Source organism: Acipenser ruthenus, chromosome 7, assembly GCF_902713425.1.
Source record: "Acipenser ruthenus chromosome 7, fAciRut3.2 maternal haplotype, whole genome shotgun sequence".
NCBI lineage: Eukaryota > Metazoa > Chordata > Actinopteri > Acipenseriformes > Acipenseridae > Acipenser > Acipenser ruthenus.
The window spans coordinates 51,426,567-51,453,230 of NC_081195.1; the positions used below are offsets into that span (position 1 = coordinate 51,426,567).

The 26,664-nt window shown below is 35.7% G+C and overlaps 1 protein-coding gene across 10 annotated transcripts in view; it reads left to right on the plus strand.

The window, feature by feature from the left end:
• LOC117415650 (calcium-dependent secretion activator 2-like) overlaps positions 1-26,664 on the plus strand; it is a 176,654-nt gene that overhangs the window by 30,685 nt on the left and 119,305 nt on the right. For all 10 annotated transcript variants that reach the window (XM_059027246.1, XM_059027239.1, XM_059027242.1 and 7 more), the window contains exons 2-5: positions 2,855-2,968; positions 15,269-15,601; positions 24,369-24,449; positions 26,366-26,602. In XM_059027246.1, the coding sequence (XP_058883229.1) occupies positions 2,855-2,968; positions 15,269-15,601; positions 24,369-24,449; positions 26,366-26,602 (765 nt within the window). The remainder of the gene's footprint in view (positions 1-2,854; positions 2,969-15,268; positions 15,602-24,368; positions 24,450-26,365; positions 26,603-26,664) is intronic.

The following is a 26,664-nucleotide window of genomic DNA, read 5'->3' on the forward strand; positions in this document are numbered from 1 at the left end:
TGCAACACTCTGCCCCCAGTGGATGTAATAAATCGTGGTTTTTTACTGATGTAGTGTATTTCGAATATCAACTAGGGCAGAGTGTTGCCAGGGGAAAAGTGAATGGTTACACAGTGGTGTACCAGGTGTACTATATTGAGGCCATAGGGTTAGTTCTGCGTTTAAAAGGTTTAAAAAGTCCCCAGGTTGTGATGACTGAAACAGAAACTGATAATCATTAGTTCAGATAACTGTGGTGTTTCATGCCCACACTAAGTTGCTCTTTATCACTGTATTTATAAGGGATTTTATATTTGTATATTTCTTAACCATTTTACAGATTTTGAATGGAAACCCACCATGAGAAGCTCTCCAGTTGAGTGCTGAGTAGAACATTTATGTGGAAGTGGAAAATGCTTTAAATCTATACAAATAAATTGCATACTTACTACTGTGTAAACACTTAGATTAACACCTGTGTTTAACATGCATATTTTTGACAAGGTAAACAATTAGGCACAATTCTAAACTATTACACCCATAGTACTTACGGTTTATGTAAGGACATACTCTTAAGGGGAATAAAAACCGTATACCACGAACAATCATTCAATATTCTGTTTATACCTCAAGTATATATTTAAAATACATAGCAATAAAATGCGTACCTTTTGTATATTAAACCAATTAATGCAGGGATTATTTACCTGCCGGATCTTTACTTTCATTGTCAACAGACTATGCTTCGACGCATATTCATTTGGAACCCTGTTTATGGCCTCTTTGCAACCGTCTTTAGATAGAACTTGGAGCTCAGTCTGTCAATTTACATCCTCTCTGTTTCCTACCTTTAATGAAGGGGCTACAGGCTGCTCAGATAAGTCAGTCAGATCGGTAACTGCATTTCTTGACTAAACTGTTGTTTCCTACCGTTACCGGTATCAGTGAAAGAGCTACAGGCTGTTTGGATAAGTCTGACGCAGACAGATCGGTAACTGGAATTTCTTGACTAAGCTTGTTCTCAAGGAAATCGGGAGTCCAAATCAAAACAACAATATATATATATATATATATTTGAACGGTTGGTTGACAACGGTAAAAGCTGTTACTAGGACAACTGATTGGTCTTTATAGGTTAAGTGTCCAGCAACAATTATTTAACACCAGCACATTTGATTCAGCTGGCTAGAATTCTGTCAAATGTGTTAGAAACTTTACATAATAATATTTAGCACTGTGTAGTAAATCTAGTAATTCACACACACGCACACACACACACACACACACACACACACAAACACATGGAACATGTATTTGTGTTTTTCCTCATGCCTAGCCCTTTTTAAACCACATAGTGCATGGCGTATGACTTTAGTGCACAGAAAGGATGTTAAATGGAAACTTCTTGTGGATGATCAAGAGGGATCAAACACCTTAAACATCCTATTTTTATACTTTATACTTCTACTACTTTTATTCTTTGTAAAATATGTATTCCCAGATTTATGAAAACAGATTATTCGTTTTGATCTATATTTCAAGTAGATAAAAAGTACATTAGATTTGTAAGCAGTTATAGTGTTGTTGCAACTGTGGATTGGAAGTGGGGTTTCTATTGTTCTTGTGTCTGTCCAGCAGCTCAGGAATGTGCCGTTCTTTAGTAAGCAAACTTAATGTCCTGATTATATTTACTTTCTAGCTGTGGGAACCATTAGTGTATTACTGATAGAGGTAATACATGTGTTCTCATTTAGACCAATTATGAGTGGAATGTATTGAACATTGCATGTCTTGGACTACCTGGTGTTACCGTAGTTAAGGTAGTCCGAGTTTAGTGATAATCAGTGTTTGTGAAACCAGCTGTATACTGTGTGTTCAAGATGGGACGTGGAATCAGGGGGTGTTTCTGCCCCTTCTCAGTTAATCTTTAACAGAACACCCCATGGAAGATAATAATTACAACACAAAATGCAGGTGTTCTTTTGAAGGTTAAATGGGTATATATGATTGCTAAACATTTTCTTTAGAAATCAAGAGCTGTTATCTTTTATCTTATTTGTTTATTTAGCAGACGCCTTTATCCAAGGTGACTTACAGAGACTAGGGTGTGTGAACTATGCATCAGCTGCAGAGTCACTTACAATTACGTCTCACCCCAAAGATGGAGCACAAGGAGGTTAAGTGACTTGCTCAGGGTCACACAATGAGTCAGTGGCTCAGGTGGGATTTGAACCGGGTACCTCCTGGTTACAAGCCCGTTTCTTTAACCACTGGACCACACAGCCTCCTATCTTGACGAAATGCAGAAAGATTCAGGTTGCCTTATGAAGCTGCTGGATCAAACTTGGCTGTAGGCATTTAAGACAGTAAAAGGTGGATTTTTATACTGACCATCATTGTTTAAATGAAACTGCCCAAAGTTATGAAAATCAAATGTCCAAAAATGCAAAAATGAACAGGAAACCGTATTCTGAATGTTTTAATTAATTTGAAAAAGTTCTAGCTGTTCCGTTAAATGTTAAATTCTAGCTAGGAGGGATATTATTGTTGACCTTGTTAACCCTAACCAATACTAGTTCAGTAGAGAAACCAGAACCAGAGAGCACAGTTGGAAATTAAGTGATGATGGACTTTGCCAGACAGAGAGTGGTGAGGGTAAGGACTGCATTACCTAGTCATGTTAAGGCAGAATCACTTGGACCCAACTTGACAAAGTTATCAGCTACCAAATGGCCTCCTTTCGTTCATAAATTTTGTTATGCCATTTTTTGGACTGCAGTTTCAATGAATATTCTGTATTAATTAGTTGAGTGGAAGGACTGATTTTTTTTTTTCTGTAACCTAATAGATTTGTGTTTTTTTTTTTTTTTTACAGCTAAACCGGCAACAGCTACTGACAATTAAAGAGCGTTTCCAGGCCTTTTTGAGCGGAGAGACCCAGATTGTCGCAGATGAAGCTTTTTGCAATGCAATTCGAAGTTATTTTGAGGCAAGTACATTTAAAACAAATAACAAATTTATGTTTGTGAAGCGGATGTTGCTATGGGGGGGTCATCATTTACATATAGTGGGATTGATCCTGGTATACAATAAAAAAATGTTTTCTCTTATTGAGTATTTTATGGGAAAGCACCCCAAGCCATACAGATTAAGCCCTACATCCTGAATTTTACAGTCTAGGCTCATAGAAGCTGGGAAGAATTATCGCTACCTCAGAACTCCAGTTGATATTTTCAGTTGTCGGTTCTGCTGACCTCAAAACATTTATTGTTGGCATCAAAGGCATTACAGGTGATTCAATAAACATTTTATTTCTGCAACAATAGACACCCAACATCTGAGTGTCCAGGTAATGTGTCCACATGAAGCCTAATTTTCCCAACCTTCTGTAAGTTGAACAAACGTGTTTATACCTTGTAAAAACATTTATAATGTGATGTATTGCTTGCAAAAGTTTCATCTGGTAACTAACCAATCAACACACATTACTGCTTTACTGCTTTGCAATTTAAAATACTTTAAATTCTCTGTCTGGGTTGCAGAGATAAACTAGCTTAGGGAGCAATCTGTTTTCAAAGAAATAACCGCAAGCAATAAGCTACCAGTTTTTTGTGCCAAGATGCTATCTCTTTCTCCTTAGGACAATCTCACCTCATTTCAAGTTAATGTGTTAATTCCTCATAGCAAAGTTCAGCAGACCAGGAGAGATGTAGTAATCCTGCTAATTAGGAACATATATATATATATATATATATATATATATATATATATATATATATATATATATATATATATATATAACACAATTCAGTTGCTTATATACGAACAATGTGTCTTTATACAGAGAAAAAAAATGTGTATATTTTTTTCTCTGTATAGAAATACATTGTTCATGTATAAGAAATTGAGTTGTTTGAAGTTAATTTGGTTTTTGTTAAGAAAAACTAAAAATTATATAGCAAGGAAACTGTTCTTCCTTGGTTTCTTGCCTTTCAGGATGATTTCAGTACCTCGAGGAAGCAGGAACATTTTTTTTTGTTAAACTAGAGAACCCGACAACAGCTTTTCTTTTTAACGTCTGCAGTGTTGACATGTACTCTTGTGTCCAACTGTTAGCACATCAGCAGTAATAAAGAAAAAACCCTAAAAATAATAGAATGTTGTATTTCCAACCCCCAAGAGGACAGAGTAAAGTAGTCTTCATGGAAATCTGATTCTAAGAGTGAGATGTTCATACTGAAAAAGGGCCTGAGAGAGAGCTGTTCTGGGAAGCTGGTATTTATATTGAGAATTATTTTTCTGTACTGTTTTGTTTTTGTATTCTGCTTTTACAAATAAGGTTTATGTGATGAGAAAAAAAGGAAAAAAAATAAATTATGACAATACAGCTTACCTGCAAATTTAAACAGTACCAGGAATGTTTATTTAAGTTTATGCTTTCAGCTGAAGATATTACCTGAAGAAGCGACCTGTAGGGACATTAAAATTAGCGGGCTTAACGTACAAACCGATTTTTCACAAACCTCATTTCATTTTACTTAGTTATGTCAATAAGGTGATAAGGAAAACCTCAGCTGGATTGCTATTGAGATAAAGAGTGTCAGTAATTCAATTTCACTGAAGACCTACAAGGTGCTTTTCAGCTACAGGGTCTATTTCAGACCTCTTTTGGAGTGTATATGTAGTCTTGAACAGGAAGTCCTTGAAGGCAGCCATTGTAACATTTAATTAATCAGACCTTCACATGAATCAGTAGGACTGTAACTCCATACCAGAGCCTACATTTAACTCTTTTTCTTTTATCAGAAGGATAATTTTATGCAGGGGTCATAATGGATCAATAATTCAGATGGAAATGCTCCTTAAACCAGGGGCAGTGAATTCAGCTTATACAGTGCATGTATGATTCCAGGGAGTGCATAGAAATTTGATCGGTTTGAGTGAGATCATTAGCAATCGGAGCTTTCTAGCTCACATGCAAAGCTTACCTACATTTATTACATCTCTGATATTAATGGAGAGCATGAAGCTGCTGCATGGTGTCCCGTTGGGTTTGGGGGACTTGGCTTAGGAGTGTTAATGGTGTTCATGTGTATTTGTGCAGGAGATGAAAGGCTAAAGTTTGGAATTGTGTTGAACATAACGTGGTAGCAATCCTAATGCAGAGGCAGTCAGTCTTATCCCACAGCATTTTTAAAATAGCTACATTGTGTGTGAACTTTAGCTGATACACTATTGATATTTTACGATTTTAAACATTTGTTCAGTCATTTTTTTTTAATTGCATATGTAATGTTGCTATACAATGGAATAGATTATTTCAACTTCTAATTTCATTCACAATGCCACCCTCATGCAATCCTGTTTCAAAACCTTTTGCTGACAAGATTGTTTAACAGCCAATGTGTTTTTTTTCATGCAAGGTTTCCTAATTTTCTGTTTGTTATCCTCCATTCCGGTCTGATATGGCCATTAAAAAAAAATATATGTAGCAAAGAAAAGTCTTCTAATTTGCTCTCTAGATTCAAATTCTTGTGGGTTTTAGACAGCGTGGTCTTCATGAAATGATTTTCAAAGTGCTGTATCAGAATGTTTTATTATCCTGTTTCTTTTGTAATAGTACCATTTAAGGTTTTACACTTTACACTTTTTCTGTATAAACTACATATTATAGTATTGGTGTTTCCATAATTATTTCCAGGATATATTTTTATAATGAATGGAAATATTTAGTTTGAACACTTTTCTTTGTAATCAGGTTCAGGTGTGTAATGTGACGCTCTGGTGTTGCACGTTACACTGATCTTGAGTATGACAAGATATTGCAATTTCACTGAAGGTTGCTACATACTCATACAAAGGGATCCGATTCTACTGAGGTCAACATGTATGCTTGGGGGACTGTGAGGTAGCCAGTTTGTGTCTGGCATTTGCAATGTATTAATTACTGAAAGACACTGATCCTTTGAATAATAAGCAGATATTAATCTTGTGCTGCCTTGAATTCAGTGCTGACATTCTGTGTTCTAGTTTAAAGGTTGACCAAATATGTTGAAGTAACTTGATTTATTAAATAGTCCAATTTCATGAAGCGGTCATTATTATTTGTTTCTTTTTTACATGTGAAATATTATTGAAGAAACTATCCACTATGTAATTTCTTACAGGCTTTCATCTGGTTAAATGTCTGAGAAGCAAGTCAGGGAATGTACAACTTGAAAGGTCAATGAATTCATGGCAAAAAAAACCCCCAAAAAGCTGGCTTTCTGATGAGAAGTGAAGCATGAAATCCATATTGATCTGTGCAAGTCACGTTTTGCTGAGTCTGATGTTTCTTATCTATATAGTTCTAAATCTAGGCTTTAGAGAATGACTGGCTCAGACTGAGACACCTGTCAGCAGAATGTTTTTTGCCATTGCAAGTGTGTATTCTTTGAAAATTCTCTAACAAAAGTGTCTGTCAGACAGTTCATTCATTTCTGAAAATACATTTTCACATTTTTTATTAAATAGAAGCACTTTTTGGCCAAGGAGATGATAACAGATAACATCATTGCTTCTTGACATGTTATGAATTTGTTTAATTCTTTCTTAGGTTTCATGATGTCCTGCACAACATGTCTGTGAGAGGAATATGTTTAATGGGTTTATGCTTTCTGTACACAGGATACTGTTTTTTCTATGCTTTCAGGGAAGTTAAGATCCACACTGAAATAGGAAAAATAACTCCCATCACAGTTTTGCAATTTAGTAGTCCTCAACTTGTTTGTTATTTTAGGTCTCAAAGAAATGTAAATTGGAGGCTCCTACAAAATTATGGTTCATTTATCATCATCTTGCCATATTACAGTGGTGTGTTTACTGCCCTAGAGATTAAAATTGAAATCCTTTTGACTTCTTTGAAAGCATGCTCTAGGCATTGGCTTTGAGGATCAATTATGTAGAAATTCCAAGCTTTAGGATGTGAATGCTTGTAGTTCATTTTGAACCAAAATGTGCATGCAGGCATGTGTAAACAGTGACATAGTCTTCAAGCTCCCTGGTGCAATTTCGATAATATAAAGTCATGTATTTAATGTCTGAAGAAATGTTCCAGTGATGCCTGGCTCATATTCCTGGAGGTTTATAGTGCCATAGAGTTGAGTCATAATGTACATCATAAAGATAAAGATGTATTGTTTTGACCCAGGAGATGCTATGTTTATTATTATTATTATTATTATTATTATTATTATATGTTAATATGCATGTCATCAGATGCATACAATGCAGTGTTTCCAAATGTTTCAAGACATTCTTGTACCTCTTTCTGCCCAATATATTATTATATTGGGATAAATTTCAGTCAAAGGTCTACTATTTTTGAACAAAGTGAATTGTTCCAGTGGCAGAGGAATAGAACGATGGTCCATGCTATATGGTATATGTCTGTGTACAAACTATTTTATATAGCTAGATTAAAACAGATTGCCTAAATTGAATTAGGAAATAGAAACAGGCTCAGGTGTTTGGGGCATTGGTACTGTATATGGTTTAATTTAACATACAAATACTGTAACGCTACCGAAACAAGAACACTTGTGTATTCTGCAAACAGCATCTTAAACAATCATGAATTAGCTCCAGCTCTGCCCTAATCCGTCACAGATATGATACAAATCTGAAAGAAGAGCAGAAGTAGAAACAGACTGATTAAAGCAAATCCGTAATGTTAACCTTTAAAACAGCTTAGTATTTGAGTGCAAACTAAGATCACGTTGTAATTATTGTTTGAAGTTTGAATGGTTTATCAGTTTATTCCCAATTAAATTTTGAATAAATACTGTATTTAACCAAATAAAACTGTATTTATTTATTGATTTGTTTATTTATTTTTAAACTTTCTTGTAAATTGTGCCTTTTTATTAGATAAAAGTTGGTATGTTGGCTGCAGATAACATATGAGATCAGTAGTTCTCCATTTGCCAAATAATTATCTTCTGAAAACATTTCTCCTGATCAGTTATGGAGCTGCATGATGCACTGGAATTATTGCATAATTTACATTCATAATATAATACAAGATTAAAAGAATGTCAAATGCACTCCAAGCCTACAGTAAGTGCAGACATATTAGCATTTTCAGGTTTAAACTAAATGTGTTAAACAATATTGTAAATAAAAAATAATAAAAACATAGGCCATGCAATCAAGTTGTAGCTTTTGACTTCGTATAAAAAAAACAAACAAAAAAAAAACACACACACACAGCTGTTTTCCAATCTACTTTTTAGCATTGTTTTGTTATATACTTATTATATAGATATAATTTCGTTTATTAGGTTTGCAATTCCAGATCACTGATGATTCATTAACTTTAAAGCATCAACCTGTAGGGTTAATTTATGTTCAGATATTAACTTAAATTAGAAATTCAGAGAGGGTCATTTAGATCTGATTAATGTATAATATTAAAAATAAGAGCAGTTTTGATCCCTGATGATGATAAATAATTTACTTGGATTTTAAGTCCCAATTAAGTGTAACAGCAAGATAGGAGGAAATCCCATGGTGCCCCTTTCATTAGCAGTAATATGGATGACATTTTCTAATAAGATTAAAAGCATCTTTCAGTGTTTAGTTAATCCTCTAAAACCACAGCATAGCTTTACATTGATCTGGTTATTGAATTTAAACCAATAACAGAATCATTGCAAGAAAATGAAATTATAAGAGAAATAAAGCAGACTACAAAACATTGCTTTGATTACCTTAATGTAATTCTATTTAACAACACCCTTTGTAATAATTTTGACTGATACATTAATTTATCACATTTTCAGCATTTGATATTTTTGCTGTTGGCATCATAGAGCGTTTCTTCCAGTTAAATTATAGTGGATAACATCTGCCAGAAGCATTTCATCAGGGTTAGGATCTGTTCTTCTACACGCAGTAAGATACAATGCAAGGCTCATTCTTGCTCCTTTCAACAATAAGCACTCTGTTAAGAATGTTCTTGTGCGGTAGACTGCAAGGGATGACGATATGTGATAAAATGTGTTCCATTGTTGTTTACCCCTGTTCTTGATGCATACATACAATCCTCTATTTTGTCATACTCCTTAGTATGGATTTGTTATTTGATATTGCTCATTTTTCACAGTTGGTACATCGTTTTGGGCCAACCTATATAGAAAAAGCAAATACGAAGAGGCACAAAGTACACGAGCGAAAACAAGTGAAAAATTGTGATTTATTTTTCATTTACTGGTCTGATTTAAAGATATATCTTTCTTAAAATAGATCTTACTGAAAGATTTCAGTAGCTCTGTTTATAGTTGTTGATATTTGCTTTCATGTATTGCATATGCTGTGGGAAACCAGTCCATTTAACTGAGCTCAGCGTGTTGTCAGCAGGGCTCCTTTACACACAATACGTTACTTCTAAGTTGTTTATTTGCATTTAATTCCTTTTTTTCTAACAATTATGTATACTGAATGTTGGGTATTGAGCACCTTGTCCTAAAAAAAGATTTGATAAAACTGAAGTGAAGTGCAGGACCAAAGGCCACATGGAAGTAGAAAAGCAGATGGTCTTAGAGAAATACTGTCAAAGTTAATATACTTGAATAAAACAGGGAGACCAAGCACACAGGTGGTGGAAGGATGATAAGAAGATCTAAAGACTAGTGACAGGCTGACTGAGAGAAAAAGAACCAAACTAAAAACAACATGTACATGAAACTAAAACAGTGTAGCAGCACAGTGAACAGGGGCGTAGCTAGGAATAGATTTTTACTGAGGCAAAAATCGAATTTTTGTCTAAAATCAACCCCCTGCATATCCTGTTCATTAAGCCTGGAGACTATTAATGCAAACCAATATAAGTCGCTAACTCTTTTTACCCAAGGACCTATCTTGGATGATGTTTGAAATTTTATGACACATTTTTTTTAAACAAATCTCCTAGCAAAGACACCAACCTAAAATTACCCTATTCACACTGTAGAAATATTTAATATTAAAAGGACAAGAATATAAATAAACATGAATAAGTAGATGGGTTTATACCTTCATTGAGACATGTGTTTGGTTCACTGCTACTGAAGTTAATGCTGAGACTGGTGACACTGATGCTACAATTGGAACTGGTAAGACTGGTGCTGCTACTGCTGGAACTGGTGCTGACACTGCTGGGACTGGTAAGACTGATGCTGACACTGCTGAGACTGGTAAGATTGCTGATACTCGTGCTGAGACTGATCGGACTGCTGAGACTGTATGATGCCACGATTAAAAACACTGATTTACTTTAAATAGAGTTTGCCAATCCTCCTATGGCCTGATCTATTGAAACGCTGTAACACTTCTTCCTGGGACATGTCTCTGTGGACATATAGCAGGGCAAGGCCATGCAGTCTATTTTTACCCATACTGCTGTGCGACCAATCACACATATTGAAAGGATGCACTCAGTTAAAAGCTTTCTCATCATGAATAGGGACCCTAGAATCTGTTTGCTGCGGAAAACATGGATTGTCCATATGCTGTCAGAGAATTTTTAGTTTTACACTTGGGGCGGGGCAAAAAACATGCAAGGCTTTTTTTTTTGTTTGATAACCACACCAATACACTGATCATATATAATCATCAACACAGACAATGTTGCTTTCAATTTATGTAAATATACTTTAAACTGCTTCTGGTGTACAGAGGTCAAGGTTGAACGAGGCGTGCTGTCACATTCATGCTGGAACATAGCTGCAGTTTACTTCAGTATCCAGTGCGTTGTTACCACTGAACAAGATAGGAAAAACACTTTTTTTTTTTTAAACTGCTGTTGCCATACAGTGAATTTATGAATAGAATTACCTCCAATTCTTCTAGCCCAAGGCATCAAATACAAAACATGAAAAGTACTACAGCTATGAATCGTTATATCGGGGGAGGGGGAAGGCGTTGCCATTCTGCAATAAAAACACAGATTTATGAAAACGTATCGCAGCTAAACATTAAATTGCACAGGACTGTCACCAGAAAAACAACAAGAAATACAATCACTAAACATTCGTACCCAGAGTTGGCTTCTTCTGAAAGAAATGCATTACAGATTGGTTTCTTCGTTTCATCTTTGAGTATGTACAGTACCGACCCGTCCACTAAATGTATGGGACTACCCGCTGCTCCAGGGGCTGGTTGCACTAACGAGAACAAAAAATGGGATCGGATGTGAATTCACTGTGACTGGAGTCTGATCATAAACAGAGGTTGGATCCAATTCTGGAGCTACACGCGGCGTAACTAGGGAAACTGGCCAATGAGAACGAGAAATGAACATGTCTGTTTGGCGCGAAGTTTCAATACTCCAGCTGTCAAATTTATATACAGCCCAAGATCACAATAATGTTACGAAGAAATGACAAATAAATAGTAATAATAATAATAATAATAATAATAATAATAATAATAATAATAATAATAATATGAAAACATGATTAAATGTAAGTGGGCACATTATTAAAAAAAAAAAAAAAAATCTTGATGTATTTGTACTTTTTTTTTATTTTATTTTTTTCAAAATGTACCTTGCTGATTTTTACCGAGGCTGCTGCCTCATTGTACGCTACCCCCCTGGTGAATTACGCAAACATGCCTTTTCTTGACAGGCTTTGTTGGAGAAGTAAAACAGAAAATTCAGTGAGGTTTATCACTTCCCAGTTCACTTCAGTCTGTAATTAAAGTATTCTAAAAAAACAGTATTGATTTCTTGTAACAAAACAAAAAAAAAAAACAAAAAAAACCAAACTTGGCCTGTATATATTTAGCTTTTAAAAAAAAACTAACTTAAATTTGTGTTATTTTTCTTTTTTTTTTGCTGTATTTGTGATAGTTAAACATATGGCTAGTTCATGGTTCCCTAATTGTGATGTTGCATTTCCATCTTTTAATATTTTGGCACAGAAAAATATGAATTTGTGACAATGGACTAGACAGATTGCTGGATCTAACCAGTTGAGCAGATCTGCCAGGAACTGAAGGAAAACAGATACAGTGTTCAAAACCTCATCAAAGGAGCAAAAATAGATTTATCTATTGCCCTAACCTCCTTACACCACTGGGCAGTAGTCTCCCTCTGACCCTTTTCAAAGTCATATATCTTATTTAAATATAGCTGTATTTTATATAGTAAATCAATAAATAAATAAATAAATAAATAAATAAATAGCAGAAAATGTTATTGTGGCCCCCTGTCGGTAACAATAGTCTTCACTTGAGGCAATCATTTTCCACTATAGCCCTCCTCTCCAGTCCATATTATATATATATATATATATATATATATATATATATATATATATATATATATATATATATATATATATATATACAGTGCCTATAGTAAGTATTCACCCCCCTTGGACGTTTTCACAGTTTTCACAACCTGAAATCTTGATGCATTTAAATGGATCAAGGGATTTTTTTTCCTTTGATTTACATAGCCTACTCAACACTTTGAAGAGGCAAGAGAATTTTTATTGTGAAACAACAGTTAATGAAAAATAAAAAAACTGAAATGTCTTGGTTAGATAAGTATTCACCCCCCTGAGTCAATACTTGGTAGAACCACCTTTTGCAGCAATTACAGCTGTGAGTCTTTTGGGGTAAATCTCTACCAGGTTTGCACATCTGGATTGTGCAATATTCGCCCATTCTTCTTGGCAAAATTGTCCAAGCTCTGTCAAGTTGGATGGGGATCGTTGGTGGACAGCAATCTTCAAGTTTTTTTTTTTTTTAAATTACAATTTCATTCATTAATGCGAAGGGGTGCTTTCTTTTAGGTGTTCAAGCAGAATGGTCGTGCTGTTATGATAAATCATTGACTGTTTGCATAAAGAGGAAGTCACCATGCCAGTGTTTCCATCTGGAGGAAGGAAAAAATCCCATGCCTTTGACTTTCTTTGCTTCAGTGCTTTTGGACGAAACTACCCTTGTCCATTGGAACAGCTGGATGCAGAATTGGAGTATGAGTCTTTGTTTTTTGTGTTCAAGGACAACGACATCACGTCGGTCATTTCAATATTTTCATCGCTTCTGTGTGTCGGGCCTCTTCACATTGGACGTGGTGCAGGCAGGATGTCATCACTGCTGAAGGAGTGGGCATCAGACTTACTTTATTTACAAACTGAATGCAGGCGGCACACACAGCATGCAATATTCTTATGTATGTTTGAAGGGAGAGGGAGTGTGGGGGGGAAAAATAACCTGATGGAGGATGAAGAGATTCTGATTCTAGTGTAAAAAATAGGAGAAAGTGGGCGCATGAAATAAAACAAAAAAAGAAAAAGACGTGGGGAGTCTAGCCTGTGTTGATAGTCTCTATATCATACTGTAATTTACGGGAAACATTTGCCTAATCCTATTGTCTCTGCGTTCACTATCTTTATATATATTTTCTAGATCTTTTAGCTCTGGGAATATCTAGACACTTCTGCAATCAGCTTCTCCACATTTACTCTTGGTGTCTATGTATTGGGGGGAGGGGCTCACATCACTGCTTGCTTCTGCGTGCTCACTGTTTGTTAAAGAGTCACCCGCACCATGGCTGTGTGAACAAGGCTTAAGCAGGCTCTATCTGTGACGGCAAAATTCGCGATTAGTCATTGAATTTGAATAATCGTTGCAGTACTAGTCTTCAGTGAGCTACAGGAAAATAATTCCATCTAGGATTTCTATGACGTCATAAACTACGAGATTGTCAGGCCGAGTAGTTTATAAACTGTCACAGAACCTCGAGATGGAATTATTTTCAACTCACTGAAGCCTGTTTTTGTATTATTTATGTATTATTTTGTATAATACATGGATATTTGTATCTGTAAATAAAAAAAGACAATAAATGGGTGTTAAGGTTCAAATTGCAAGTGAATTTAATGAATAATAATGCCGTAAATTAAGTCAATATTAAATAATCTTAAATATAATTTTCTTTTTGATAATTCATAAATGGTGAATTAACGTAATTTTAAGGAAAAGGTTTTTCAATGGGGTGTGTTTTTTTTTCTAGTCACTGTCAGAGTCGAAGATTATTTGTCTTGCTTGTTTGGTTAGTGGATCTGTTATAATGTGGGTAATCATTTTGCCTCGGGTATCTGTCTACACTGCCTAAAAATCCGGGTTCATACTGTTCACGACCGTCCCATTTTTATTTTTTTTGCCAGGTGTTGGTCCAAGTCATTGACAGGAATGTCTTTCATTTCGCATTCCTCTCCAGTTTCTCTGAGATACGAATGTTCCAGCGCTACATCAAATTAATTTTTTTTCTGTGTTCTCATTTTGTTGTTCATAAATTAACATTTCTCTGCTATTGCGGGTGTTGTCGAGTGATTGAAAACGAGACATTTTGTTTTTGAAAGTGGTCTCTGGGTGCACAGAAGTCAAAAATGGGTCAAAGGTCAAGTATAATCTTCTAGTGGAATATGCCATTTTGACGTCACTACTGCGCTGGTGTGTGTGTGTGTGTGTTATACGCATCATACACATGGGAGGGGGTCATACGCAAAAAACACTATCGTATAATCCCCTCAACTCAACACCATATGACCAGCATGACAGTAAACATAGACACAATGAAGCGTTCTTACCTTTGTATACCTGTAAGTTAGTAATCAGCAGATGTGTCAACCGCACGAAGAGCACAGCGGGTGGTTTCACTAACTGCTGTGCAAAATAAATGATTTTTTTTTTCTATGTGTAAATATTGGGACTTTCTTCCTATGCATCAGGACGCAGGACATTTGCTAGGAAATCGGGACTGTCCCGACCATATAGGGACTGTTGGCATGTATTTTTTGTTGTTTATAGTTTGAGGAATATTTTTGTGTGTGTTTTGTTTCTCTAAAGAACCAGCTTCCCTTCCCGGTTTGTTTAATAAGATTTTGAAAATAAAAAGGAGCAATCATTTTTAGTAAAGAAAGATCTTGATCATAAAAACTGCCACCCATTCAATGTATCTACCGTATATTAAAATGTGGTATTATCTCATTTTGAATTATTTATATTCATGACATTAATCAAAGCATACATAGTTTTTTTCATTGTTCAAAACGGTTTCAGCCGTTCAATGCATGGAACAAGAACTTTAATGTTTAAACTATATCAAAACTGAAATGTGCTGCAGAACTCCTGCAAAAAAATCCAAGGTCCAAGCTCTAAACGCAATGTTCTTTTAATGCCAGGCCGTGCTTAATGAAATGGTCTAGAAGAAACCATCATGATCAAATGAACTTTCTTTCTTTTTTATATCCAGGTGTTCCTCAAGAGCGACCGTGTTGCCAGGTTGGTTCAAAGTGGGGGTTGCTCAGCTAATGACTTCAGAGAAGTATTTAAAAAGAACATAGAGAAGAGAGTGCGCAGCCTTCCTGAAATTGATGGCCTGAGCAAGGAGACTGTCCTGAGTTCCTGGATTGCCAAGTTTGATGCGATCTACAGAGGAGAGGAGGACCTTCGCAAGCAGCTACCCAGGATGCATTTAAACGCTGTATCAGAATTGATCCTAAGTAAAGAGCAGCTTTATGAAATGTTCCAGCACATTCTGGGAGTCAAGAAATTTGAACACCAGTTGCTTTACAATGCTTGTCAGGTACGTATAATCATATACAGCACATCATTTCAATACATGAACTACTGTTTATAACTAAAACTCTATAGTTTGAGTAAGTACTTTGCAACTAAACCTCTTCATTTCATGTATTCTAACACATGTTTGAGAAGACGTTTTCAATAAAATCTGTGATGATGGCATTTTGAACACAATTCTACTGATTGTTTATTGGATGACACTTAAATTGAAATAAGATTAGATCTTTGCTGATAATGTTGAACAATTATTCTTTTAGGAGGATTTACATTCTGAGTTGACATTCTGAACAAATGTGTATAACGACATATGATACCTTTCAATCCCGGTATATTCCACAATATGTGGACTGTGTTATCATTCATTTTAAAAGAGCCCAATATCTTACTCTTCACAGGTGGTAAACATTAGCAGTATTTTCACTTTCAGCATTCTGACAGTTTTAAGCTTTCTAACTTAATCACTAGGTAGGATTAAACTAGAAATTAAATATTTGTTATACCAGAGAGCTAATAATTCACTGGAGGTGTCTCGCTATGAATACAGAACACTACAAAAGTAGGTTAAGAAATGAAATCCAATTATATATGTGGATCCCATGTACAAATATATATCCTTTTTTTTGTTTTTATTTTTGTTTTTGTTTTCAACAGAATTCTAAAAATTGGTTTTGAAAAACTTACAGGAGATAGCAGTTAGTAGAACCATGAAGAGGGGATTGGAATGAGATGTGATGTGTTGATATCAATATAGTGTTCTGATTTCAAATGTTATCATTTACAGACTGAGCAGGTTGGCATAATAAATGGCATCTCTCATTTGTATTTGCATATCCCGGTTTCACAAAGCAAACCCTTTTACTGTTTTATATATATATTCTTAACTGTATTTTATTGCCCAGTAAAAAAATGATGACTGATCAATACCTGTTCATGTAACAAATTAGTACAATAAGCAAAATCTAAACCATAACTACATCCAAGACATTTTTATACAGGTTAGATTATTTGTTTCTTAATATTAGGATCTGTTAAACAAATTGGATAGGGGTGCAGCAACCAGATCGTTCAATCAGATCACATCAAAACTTTCGTCCCTTCTGCATTTTTGTTTGAGGACAGCTATTGCTGGTTATATGTTTATCAGAATTCACTGATAAATAGCCAACAAACAGAAAAAAAACACCTGTTTTTATGTATATTCTATTTGAAACAGAACCTATTTAGCTTTCTGAGAGATTTTAAAGGGTTTTGTTTGCATAAGCTCCACTTGAGGTAAATGATATCCTTTATCTCTACCTAATCAAGAGGGAAGGTTCATAGCATAATCACCTAATGGAGCAATTGGGTTTGTCAAACCACTTACACCAGCCACTTCTGAGAGCGTGAATGTATTGATTTGTTTAATCAGATGTTTTAAAATATAAGACTTTGAACTGAGGATTACCTCGTAACTGGAATCAGCATTTGGTAGTTGTATAGCACTGTAAGACAATGATCGCCTTGTTGAATCTACTGTTGTTTAAGGGTAAATAAATCAAGGTACAGTATTGTGTTGATGACATAATGTTTTAGTTTTAGAAAAAAATGTTTTAAATAGCTATACCTTTACTATACAATTCCCAGCTACTGTTTTAGATACTGTACCTGCAGTCTAATTTTAAAGCAATATAGTCCCTATAGCTTTTCAGAAATTTCTTATAACTTGAAGCAAGATTTTACAGATAAAAAGTTGCATCACAGTAACTATGTTCTAATCTCAAAACAGGAATGTTGGATTATAAAATGTAAAGAGACTTCTACAAAGGAATTTCTTAATTGCTGTCAATTTCCAGCATACTTTATATTTTCAAATATTTTCTGTTTTAGATTATCTGTTAATAATAAAGGGACATTTTAAACTTGAAAACATTTATTTCTTAAAAACACAATGATACAGTATGTTAAATCTGCTGTTCATCTTCTGATGGAAAATAGAAGATACAATAATGTCGGCATCATGCTGTATTAACTCTGTCTTATCTACAGTATGAATTCAATTTTAATACTCAATTTTGGCATGCGGCCATCATGCCTGAATTTACGAGGGAGGAAGTATCATGCAAAAAACTCTTACTCTAAGATGGTAATAAATCAGCATCTAAGAAAAGAGACAACCCTAGACATGCAACTGTATTACGACCACAAGGGAACATCAATGGCAATCTGGGACATTAATTATACTCTGGTTATCCCCTCTCCTCTACTCATCAAAGCAGTAATAGGCTTTGGTTGCTGCTGATTGTGAAGTACCAACTATCGATCATGAAATCATGGTGGAGTGTGCATAGATCAAGCTTTTGACATAATGAGGTTAAGATTATGTGACAAACCATTGCATTCGTCATGTACAAATTGATTATTTTGAGAATCTTTGGAAGCTGTTGCAAATTATGTTCATGCACGTTCTGTGGTCTAATATGTCTATTTCTAATCTACTTTGCTGTCAGAAAAGTGTTCTGGAAGGCTACTATATATAGTGGTTTTTCAGGAAATCTGGCCTTTTGTAAGTTTGAAGGGCAATAATGAGGAATGCTATGATATTTCAACTTACTTGGGTGGGGCTTGCCTTAAAAACTGATTTGTTGCAATGTGGACACTGCAATATGTACTAAAATACCTGCTGGAAGTGATTGTTTTAAATCTCAGCATCTATCAATGATACAGTTCTTTTCACATTTCCATTTTACTTAATCCTGTCTATCTATGTAGTAATCACATTATTGATATGCATGTTGTTGAATAATCTGTGTGTTTAGGGTTGGTCAGATGATATTAGTAGGGAAGGAAGCTCACACATAAGTAAATGTATTATAAGACTGCATTCCTGTTTGAGGGCATTTCATTATGCTATATTTACAAGTATTTAATATGAAGGTGTGTGACAAGATCGATTGATGATCCCAATCATTAGTTTCCATTTGAGTATTTTCTACATGATCTGCCAGTTTTTTTTCTGTTGCAATATAGAGTAGTTTTCTAGTTTGAGAACCATTTATCCAATTGTGATGAAAATTGGTTTGGACATTCAGTAGCACAAGTTCTTGAGGATGCCAGGTTATGGTGGCCTAATCAAGTATGTTCTGGCCACTGATCGGCTAACGAAGGCGTAATCTTATAGGAATATGTGGGACTTCCCAGAAGCCATTGCAACTCCTCCATTATTTGGCTGCTCTTCTGAAGCTGCTTCGACTATGACTCACATGCTTTCATGTTTCTGCATCCTTCATGTGACCTCTTGAAATAGGAATACTGGGAGCTGGAAACACAGCATTGAAACATGTTCAAGGAATGCTCACAGTACATGTTTCTTCACTAATTTCAATGAAAAAAGGGCCATTAAGAAATGAAAAGCATGTCAAATGTGCCTGTGAAAACCATTGTGGATATAAAGCACTTGATTATAGACTTCCTGCATGGTTTCATTTTGCTACATTTCTGAGGTTCAAATTATTTTCAGTGATAACAATGAAAAAGGGATTTTAAAAAATAATTGCTTGCCTCTTACTTACTGTATATAAATGATAGAATTTGATTGAATTTCTAACTGCAACCCCTCAAGAGGGAATTTACAGAGAATATATTTAAACCATTCTACTTTATTATTATTTTATTTTATTATCATTATTGCAATACGAATGCATTTGCTTTACACCAGTTTAGAGGAGTTTTTAATGTTTCTATTAAAGGTTGAGATTGTTGAAAGTAAGAATTGTGCTCAAACTGTTGGGTGGAGGAAGGTAGAGGGGCACTGTCATAGCATGACTACACATGACTGCAGCTAGATGGTGTGCAGTGTGAGTCATACAGTGTAGGTTCGTGTCCTGGCTGCGTGCAGTTGCCGGTCTTCATTCGGGATTCCGAAGGGAGTGTTGCACTGGCTCTAACACTCCCATGGGTTAAGGAGGTAAAACCGGATGGACCGTTTCTACTCATTGCTCTACAGCGAACCCTGCTGGAAAGGTGCCCAGCGAGCTCAGAATGGACATCCGCAGGGCTGGCCTTTGTCCTCCAGAGGCCGGTAGCTCACTGGCATTGGCTCTTGAGTTCCTGGGTGTAAAAGAGGAAGCTAGCTTGGTCATGGGATTGGAGGATGCCCACTGAACCTTCGGTTCTCCTAAACTGTGTAAGGGAATTTCTGAGGGGAAAAAATTATTGGACATTCCTCCTGGAGACGAGACGCTTCAGCTTCGCTTCAGCCCCGCTCCGACAGCTGAACCTGGGGCGAGCCCATTCCCTCTTCCTCTCGCACGACCCGTTCTGCTTCTCGCACTTGGTTTGCTTGTCTGTCACTTCGAACTGAACTCCCAACCGATGTTTAGCCAGGCTATTTATAGTTTAAAAACTGCTAATTAACATGATCCACAAGTGAGAATGTTACCTTTTTTTTTTTTTTTTTAGCGTTGATTACATGGTGCTTTATGCATGGTTAATTAACGGAAAACTAAAATCTTTGCTTCACTATATGTGCATTATAGAGAGGGAGTTATTTTATTTTGTATTTTAGTCAGATGTGTATTGTTATGTGTCCCACCACACCTCCCACCCCCTCACCCGTTTATAACGCTCTTCGGTTATAACGCTCATATTGTGTGTCCCCCGAGACCCGCGTTATAGCAAGGGAGCACTGTATTCAAAATTATAGATGAAACACCATGATATTTACAGGATGGTCCTATAAGTTAACAACATTCTTGGGGAGCTCCCGAGTGGCGCATCCAGGAAAGGAGCTCCACGTGAGTGCAGGATGCGCTCTATAGCCTGCAAGTCGCGAGTTCGAATCCAGGCTATTCCTTTGCCGATCGAGGACGGGAGCTTCCAAGGGGCAGCGCACAATTGGCCGAGCGTCGCCCGGGGAGAGGAAGGGTTAGGTCGGTCAGGGTGTCCTCGGTTCACCGCGCACCAGCGACCCCTGTAGTCTGGCCGGGCGCCTGCAGGCTTGCCTGTAAGCTGCCCGAGAGCTGCATTGTCCTCCGACGCTGTAGCTCTTGGGTGGCTGCATGGTGAGTCTGCAGTGTGAAAAAAAGCGTCCGGCTTGACGGCACACACTTCGGAGGACAGCGTGTGTTCGTCTTCGCCCTCCCGAGTCAGAACAGAGGTGGTAGCGGTGAGCCGACCGTAATAAAATAATTGGCCATTCCAAATTGGGAGAAAATAATAAAAAATAATTGGCAACGACTAAATTTTTTTTAAAAAATAAATAAATAAGTTAACAGCATTCTTAAATATGGAAAACGCAGTGTTTGTAACTGTATGGAAATCTTCACCTTTAAAATAGTCTGTATTATTTATTTTGGTAACGCTTTATATTGCGTGGCATAAATTAATATTAAATAGATATACAATTGCATATTAAATTAATGTTAAGTTAATATTTAATAGATATGCAATTGATATTAAATTTACGTTCAATTATTCCTGGTTACTTTCCATTAACATTTAAGTCCGATTAACTGTATTTTCAATTAAAAACATGTAAACAATGGGAAATGATTACATATTTTCAAGGGTTACAAAACGTAATACAAATGGATGTGATATGCAATTACATTTTCAATCGACATTTGGTTAACATTTAGCAAGAAACAGCTTAATTATTAATTTAACATTCATTTAATGTATGTATGTAATAATTTAATCTATTTAATATAAATTTATACCACGCAATATAAAATGTTACCGAAATTTCTTATAACTTGAAGCAATGTACAAAATACCAAGCTTTCATTAAGTGCTAATGTACACTTTAACCAGATAACCGTGTGTGTTGTCTAAATTTAGATATCACCATGGAGGTGTAATTGGAAAAATGTGCATTTTAGAACTGCCTGTTTCCCTCCTACATGAAACAATTATTAATTACAGACTTGCTATAGAGGTTTCCAACTTTCTGTAGGCTATATGTGAAAGTGAAATTATAAAATGACAGCATTTCTCAGTAAACAGTATTTATGAATTCATACTAACAAGACACAGAAGCTGTAATAGCAGGGCTTAATTTGTGCCGGAGCTTGCCGGGGCACAGCCTTGGAATCTCTGGGCGTGCAGAGTCATAGCCCCGGTAACTCTAGTTAAAAATCTCATAAAATGCTTATTTTAGAGGTTTCCAGCTTTCTGTAGGCTATATGTGAAAGTGAAATTATAAAATGACAGCATTTCTCAGTAAACAGTATTTATGTATTCATACTAACAAGACACAGAAGCTGTAATAGCAGGGCTTAATTTGTGCCAGAGCTTGCCGGGGCACAGCCTCGGAACCTCTGGGTGTGCAGAGTCATAGCCCCGGTAACTCTAGTTAAAAATCTCATAAAATGCTTATTTTTTTTAATTCTCAACGCAGTTGTATCAAGTCTGCAAGTTCTTGCATAGAGCAGTATACAGAGAGATACAGTATGGAGGTTGGTGAAGGGGGCAGGGTATAAGAATAGTCAAATAAGGCATTTAACTTGAATAAATACTGTGCTTTTTGGAAAAGGGAGTCAATGTATGTCAAATATTAGATTTAAAGACATTCTTTTTTTTATTCCTGTTGAAGAAGCATATCTATCTGTCAGTCACATAATTAGTATATTGTCTTTTCCCCTGATTTGATCGATCTCATATAACCTTAATAATATTGTATCCAGGCCCTTGGCCTTTAGATTATTCTGTGGAATGCTAACAAATCAAGTTATTTCTACAATATATATATATATATATATATATATATATATATATATATATATATATATATATATATATATGCTTTTTAATTTAAGCACATTGCTGAGCTAATGTACATGATCCTGTTTCCTAGGTGATCAATCAAAGTAATTTCTTTAGCTCAGTTAACCCTTTCTTATGCAGTGTATCACTGGACCTGGTGTCATGCGGGTTGGCTATGTGATTTCACATTGCTTTTGATAAAGCAGGGTTGACCTGGGTGACAGACACAAGTAAACAATGCGCGTATCAACAACCCGGAAGCAGCTTGTTACAGACGCTTCCATCCAAGCTTCTCTGGATTGAACCTTCAGCCCAAATGTTGATTAGAGCAAACTTTTTTTCATCGCTGCTGCAGTTTGGCTCATGGTGTGTCTCAAGCAACACAAATATAGCTAAACAGAATAAACAGAAACGTTCCTTGAGGAAGTGATTGTTATTCCGTTCGCCATCATGCATTTTATCTCGCTCAACCTGGGTCAAAGCATGTCGACCCACATCCAGAGATGGATCGCTGGGACCCGGGTTAACCCGGGAATGACCCAGGTCCGTGGTTTCACACAATGCGGGATTATGACCAGGGTAGCCAGAACCCAGGTCCGAACCCGGGTAGAAGTGTCAGTGTGAAAGGGGCTTTAGTCTACATTTACAGACATTCAGAGTGTGTACTAGAACAAAGATTTTCTTTCAACAAGCAGAAAAAAACGTAAAATAAATAAATTAATACTGTATTTACGTATTTATACAGACTCAGAGTTGGGGAGGCGAAAACATATTTACAGTTTCCCTTGTTTCCGCCGCTTATGTTATTCATGACAATTGGTAAGACACATATTTGTTTTAAAGTTAACGTAAAATTAGGGTTTCTGGTTTTCTGTGTTTTACCCCAGCTTTTCTACTCACCTTGAAAAATTCAATTGATTCCGGTACCTGTTAAGCCATTTGTGTGTCTCAATCACAACTGAGAAACGCGTTAATAGTAAAAGGTATTTAGTGTACAGGTTTTTTCTGTGAAACAACTAAATGGGCTTTTAAATCATAAGTCTTACTTTTTAATTTAAAAGCAGAAGCGACTAATCTTTATTAATGTAAATACAGTTACATATAGCGATTTATAATGAAGTCTGCACTTGCAAATAGTGTATTTTGTTTAACTTAAATAAAGTTTAAATACTTTTAATTTGTTTGGCAGGATTGGTGTTAATTCTATCCCTGCCAGATCCACTTGTGGAATGTGGCTGGGTCTTGATTGACAAATTGATGGTATAAAAAGGGAACCAGATTCTTTGTTTGTGGCTGGGTCTTGATTGACAAATTGATGGTATAAAAAGGGAACCAGATTCTTTGTTTGTGGGTGAGTTTAGGGAAGTACAGTTCTATGAAGGCAACTGCCCAGCATGAACAGCAAAAAGCGTTTGGTTAAATTATTTATATTGTTTAAACCTTTTCATTTGTTCCTGTGTTTTGTTAATAAAAGTGTGCTTTTAAACTGCAGCTTTCCGCCTCTGGGTCTGCTTCCTGCCATTTGACAGCCTTGGCCGTGGTGCTATCCTGTCACAAGGACCAACAGGGGTTACTCAGCCTCTTACACCAATGAGTTGTGTCAATAACTTTTTTGGGGAGGAAATTATTTAAAACGTGCTTTATAATTAGATTTTATGTATCTAGCCCCACCCCCCAAAATGGAGAAAAAATAGGTTAACGATCAATAAATGTCCATTTCTATCACCTTCAGACACCTCATGTAAGGCATGAGTTACACCACTCTTCTTTTGCATGCACCTGCCCTGGCTCAATTGTGTCACTCACATTTGGCTAATGCATCATGAGCCACAAATGCACGAAACACCACCCATTGTTCCACATGAGCAAGAATGACCCCCCCAAAATATTGTCGTGCATAAATGCAGTTAAAGACTGTAAAGTGTGTACTATGCTACATCAAAGATAAGTCCTGCTTGATTGAGATACTATTCCTGTTTTAACCTATTTTTTGGTTTTATGAACACAATTTCTTCTTTTTTTTTCAGCTGGACAATGCAGATGAACAGGCAGCACAGATTCGAAGGGAACTGGATGGACGCTTGCAACTAGCTGATCAAATGGCTAAAGTAAGAATTAACAGAATCCATCCATAAAAAAAAAAAAAAAAAAAATGACATTATAAATCAGCAACCAGCTCTCCATGGGTTTTCCCTTGTGTTGTAATAAGGCATTGTATGTGTGTCAAAAACTGTTTCAACTTACCCCTAAATGACAATCACAGTATTATTATTATTATTATTTATTTATTTATTAACAGACGCCCTTATCCAGGGCGACTTACAATCGTAAGCAAATACATTTCAAGTATCACAGTACAAGTAATAATACAATTAAGAGCAAGATAAATACAATGACTTTGGTTCAAGCAAGTACAAGTGTGACAAAATACAATTCAATAATACAGCAGATAACAGTGTCAGTGATAGTTACATCAGGATATGATTAAATACAAAATACTACAGATTAAACACTTGGCAGATTACAGTACTCTGAAGTACAGGATCAGTAACTTGATATACCGTAAAACTTCAAATAATTGCTGGGTCTCAAATAATCGCCTGTCTCCAATACACGCCGGGTCTGCTGGCAAATATTGTAAATAAACGCTGGGTCTCTGTCATTGCCATTGAAGCTGAGGAAGATGAGGAGGAGCTTGAGGAAGATGAGGAGGAGCTTGAGCATAATGAACTGCTAATAAGTGACAGCAATGAAAGTGACTCTCAGGATTAATAAATAATAATAATAATAATAATAATAATAATAATAATAATAATAATAATAATAATAATAATAATAGAAAATGTCATTTAAGGCAGTGGTTCTCAACCCTGGTCCTGGGGACCCACTGTCCTGCTGGTTTTTGTTCCAACCGAGCTCTCAATTATTTAATTGAAACCTTACTTGAAATAATAATTTGCTTATATTTGACTTTTTAAATTGATTAGCTTACAAAATGTTGGAGAATTCAAGTTCCTTATATAATTTTATATTTAACTTGAAATCTACAACTCTTTGAAATAAGTAAAAAGCTCAGGTTAGTTCAATTGAGGGTTCAATTAAGTAACTGAGAGCTTGGTTGGAACAAAAACCAGCAGGACAGTGGGTCCCCAGGACCAGGGTTGAGAACCACTGATTTAAGGTATGCCTACATGTAATGCATATTTGTTTATTGCAGTTATTACGTTATTACAAGTTTTGATAATTTTAAGCGTGTGCTGAAAGTAGGCCAGATAGAAACCTCTTGAGATTAAACAATACATTATTTTTGATAATGATACTTATTGCTTTTATTGTTAGTTTTTAAAAACTTTATTATTATTATTATTATTATTATTATTATTATTATTATTATTATTATTATTATTATTATTGATCTAATTCCATTTTTAAATACAAATTCATACTTCTGCCTGTTCATTTTCCAATGTTTTTGATTATTACTTAGTTCTCAATGAACCTTTTAACAAAGTTGCTGGAATGTTTAAATTGAATTACGATGTTGCTACAAGGGTGTTAGCGGCTTCTCAATGATCGCATGAAGCATGTGACGTTAGTGATGTAATATAAACGGCAGTCTCAAATAATCGGCAGTCTCCAACATGCGCCGGGTCTCCTGGCAAATATTGTAAATAAATGCCAGAGTCATTTAATTGAGGTTTTACGGTACCGAATGTCTCTAAAGAAATGGTTATTCCCTGGTGTACTGTTCTCGTATAATTAATCAATTGATATTGATTATTAAATACAAATTTAATAATTTTCATTGGTAATACAGGAATCTGATGAGTGCACTGGTTTAAAATCAGAATAAGAGGTATAGAATACAATTGATATTAGTAATAAAGTAATATTTTCTGTTGTTTTTTTCTACACTGAATATGTATGATTGAAAAATTGCATTTTTTTTTAAATGGAAAACTGTTAACACAATTATATTGAGTTATTCATATTAACACTAGTGTATTCTCATTTGCATTTTAAGGAAAGGAAATATCCAAAGTTTGTTGCAAAAGAGATGGAAAGCCTGTATATTGACGAGTTGAAATCCTGTGTGAATTTGCTCATGGCCAACCTGGAGAGCCTGCCAGTTTCAAAAGGTGGTTCTGAATTTAAGATTCAGAAACTGAAACGTTCCCAGAATTCCTTGTTTCTTGACATTGGAGATGAAAATGACACCCAGCTCTCCAAGTCAGATGTAGTTCTGTCATTTACACTCGAGGTGAGAAATGTATACAACACTGCTTTATTCACTGAGTAAACAATGGCTTCAGACATATTGTA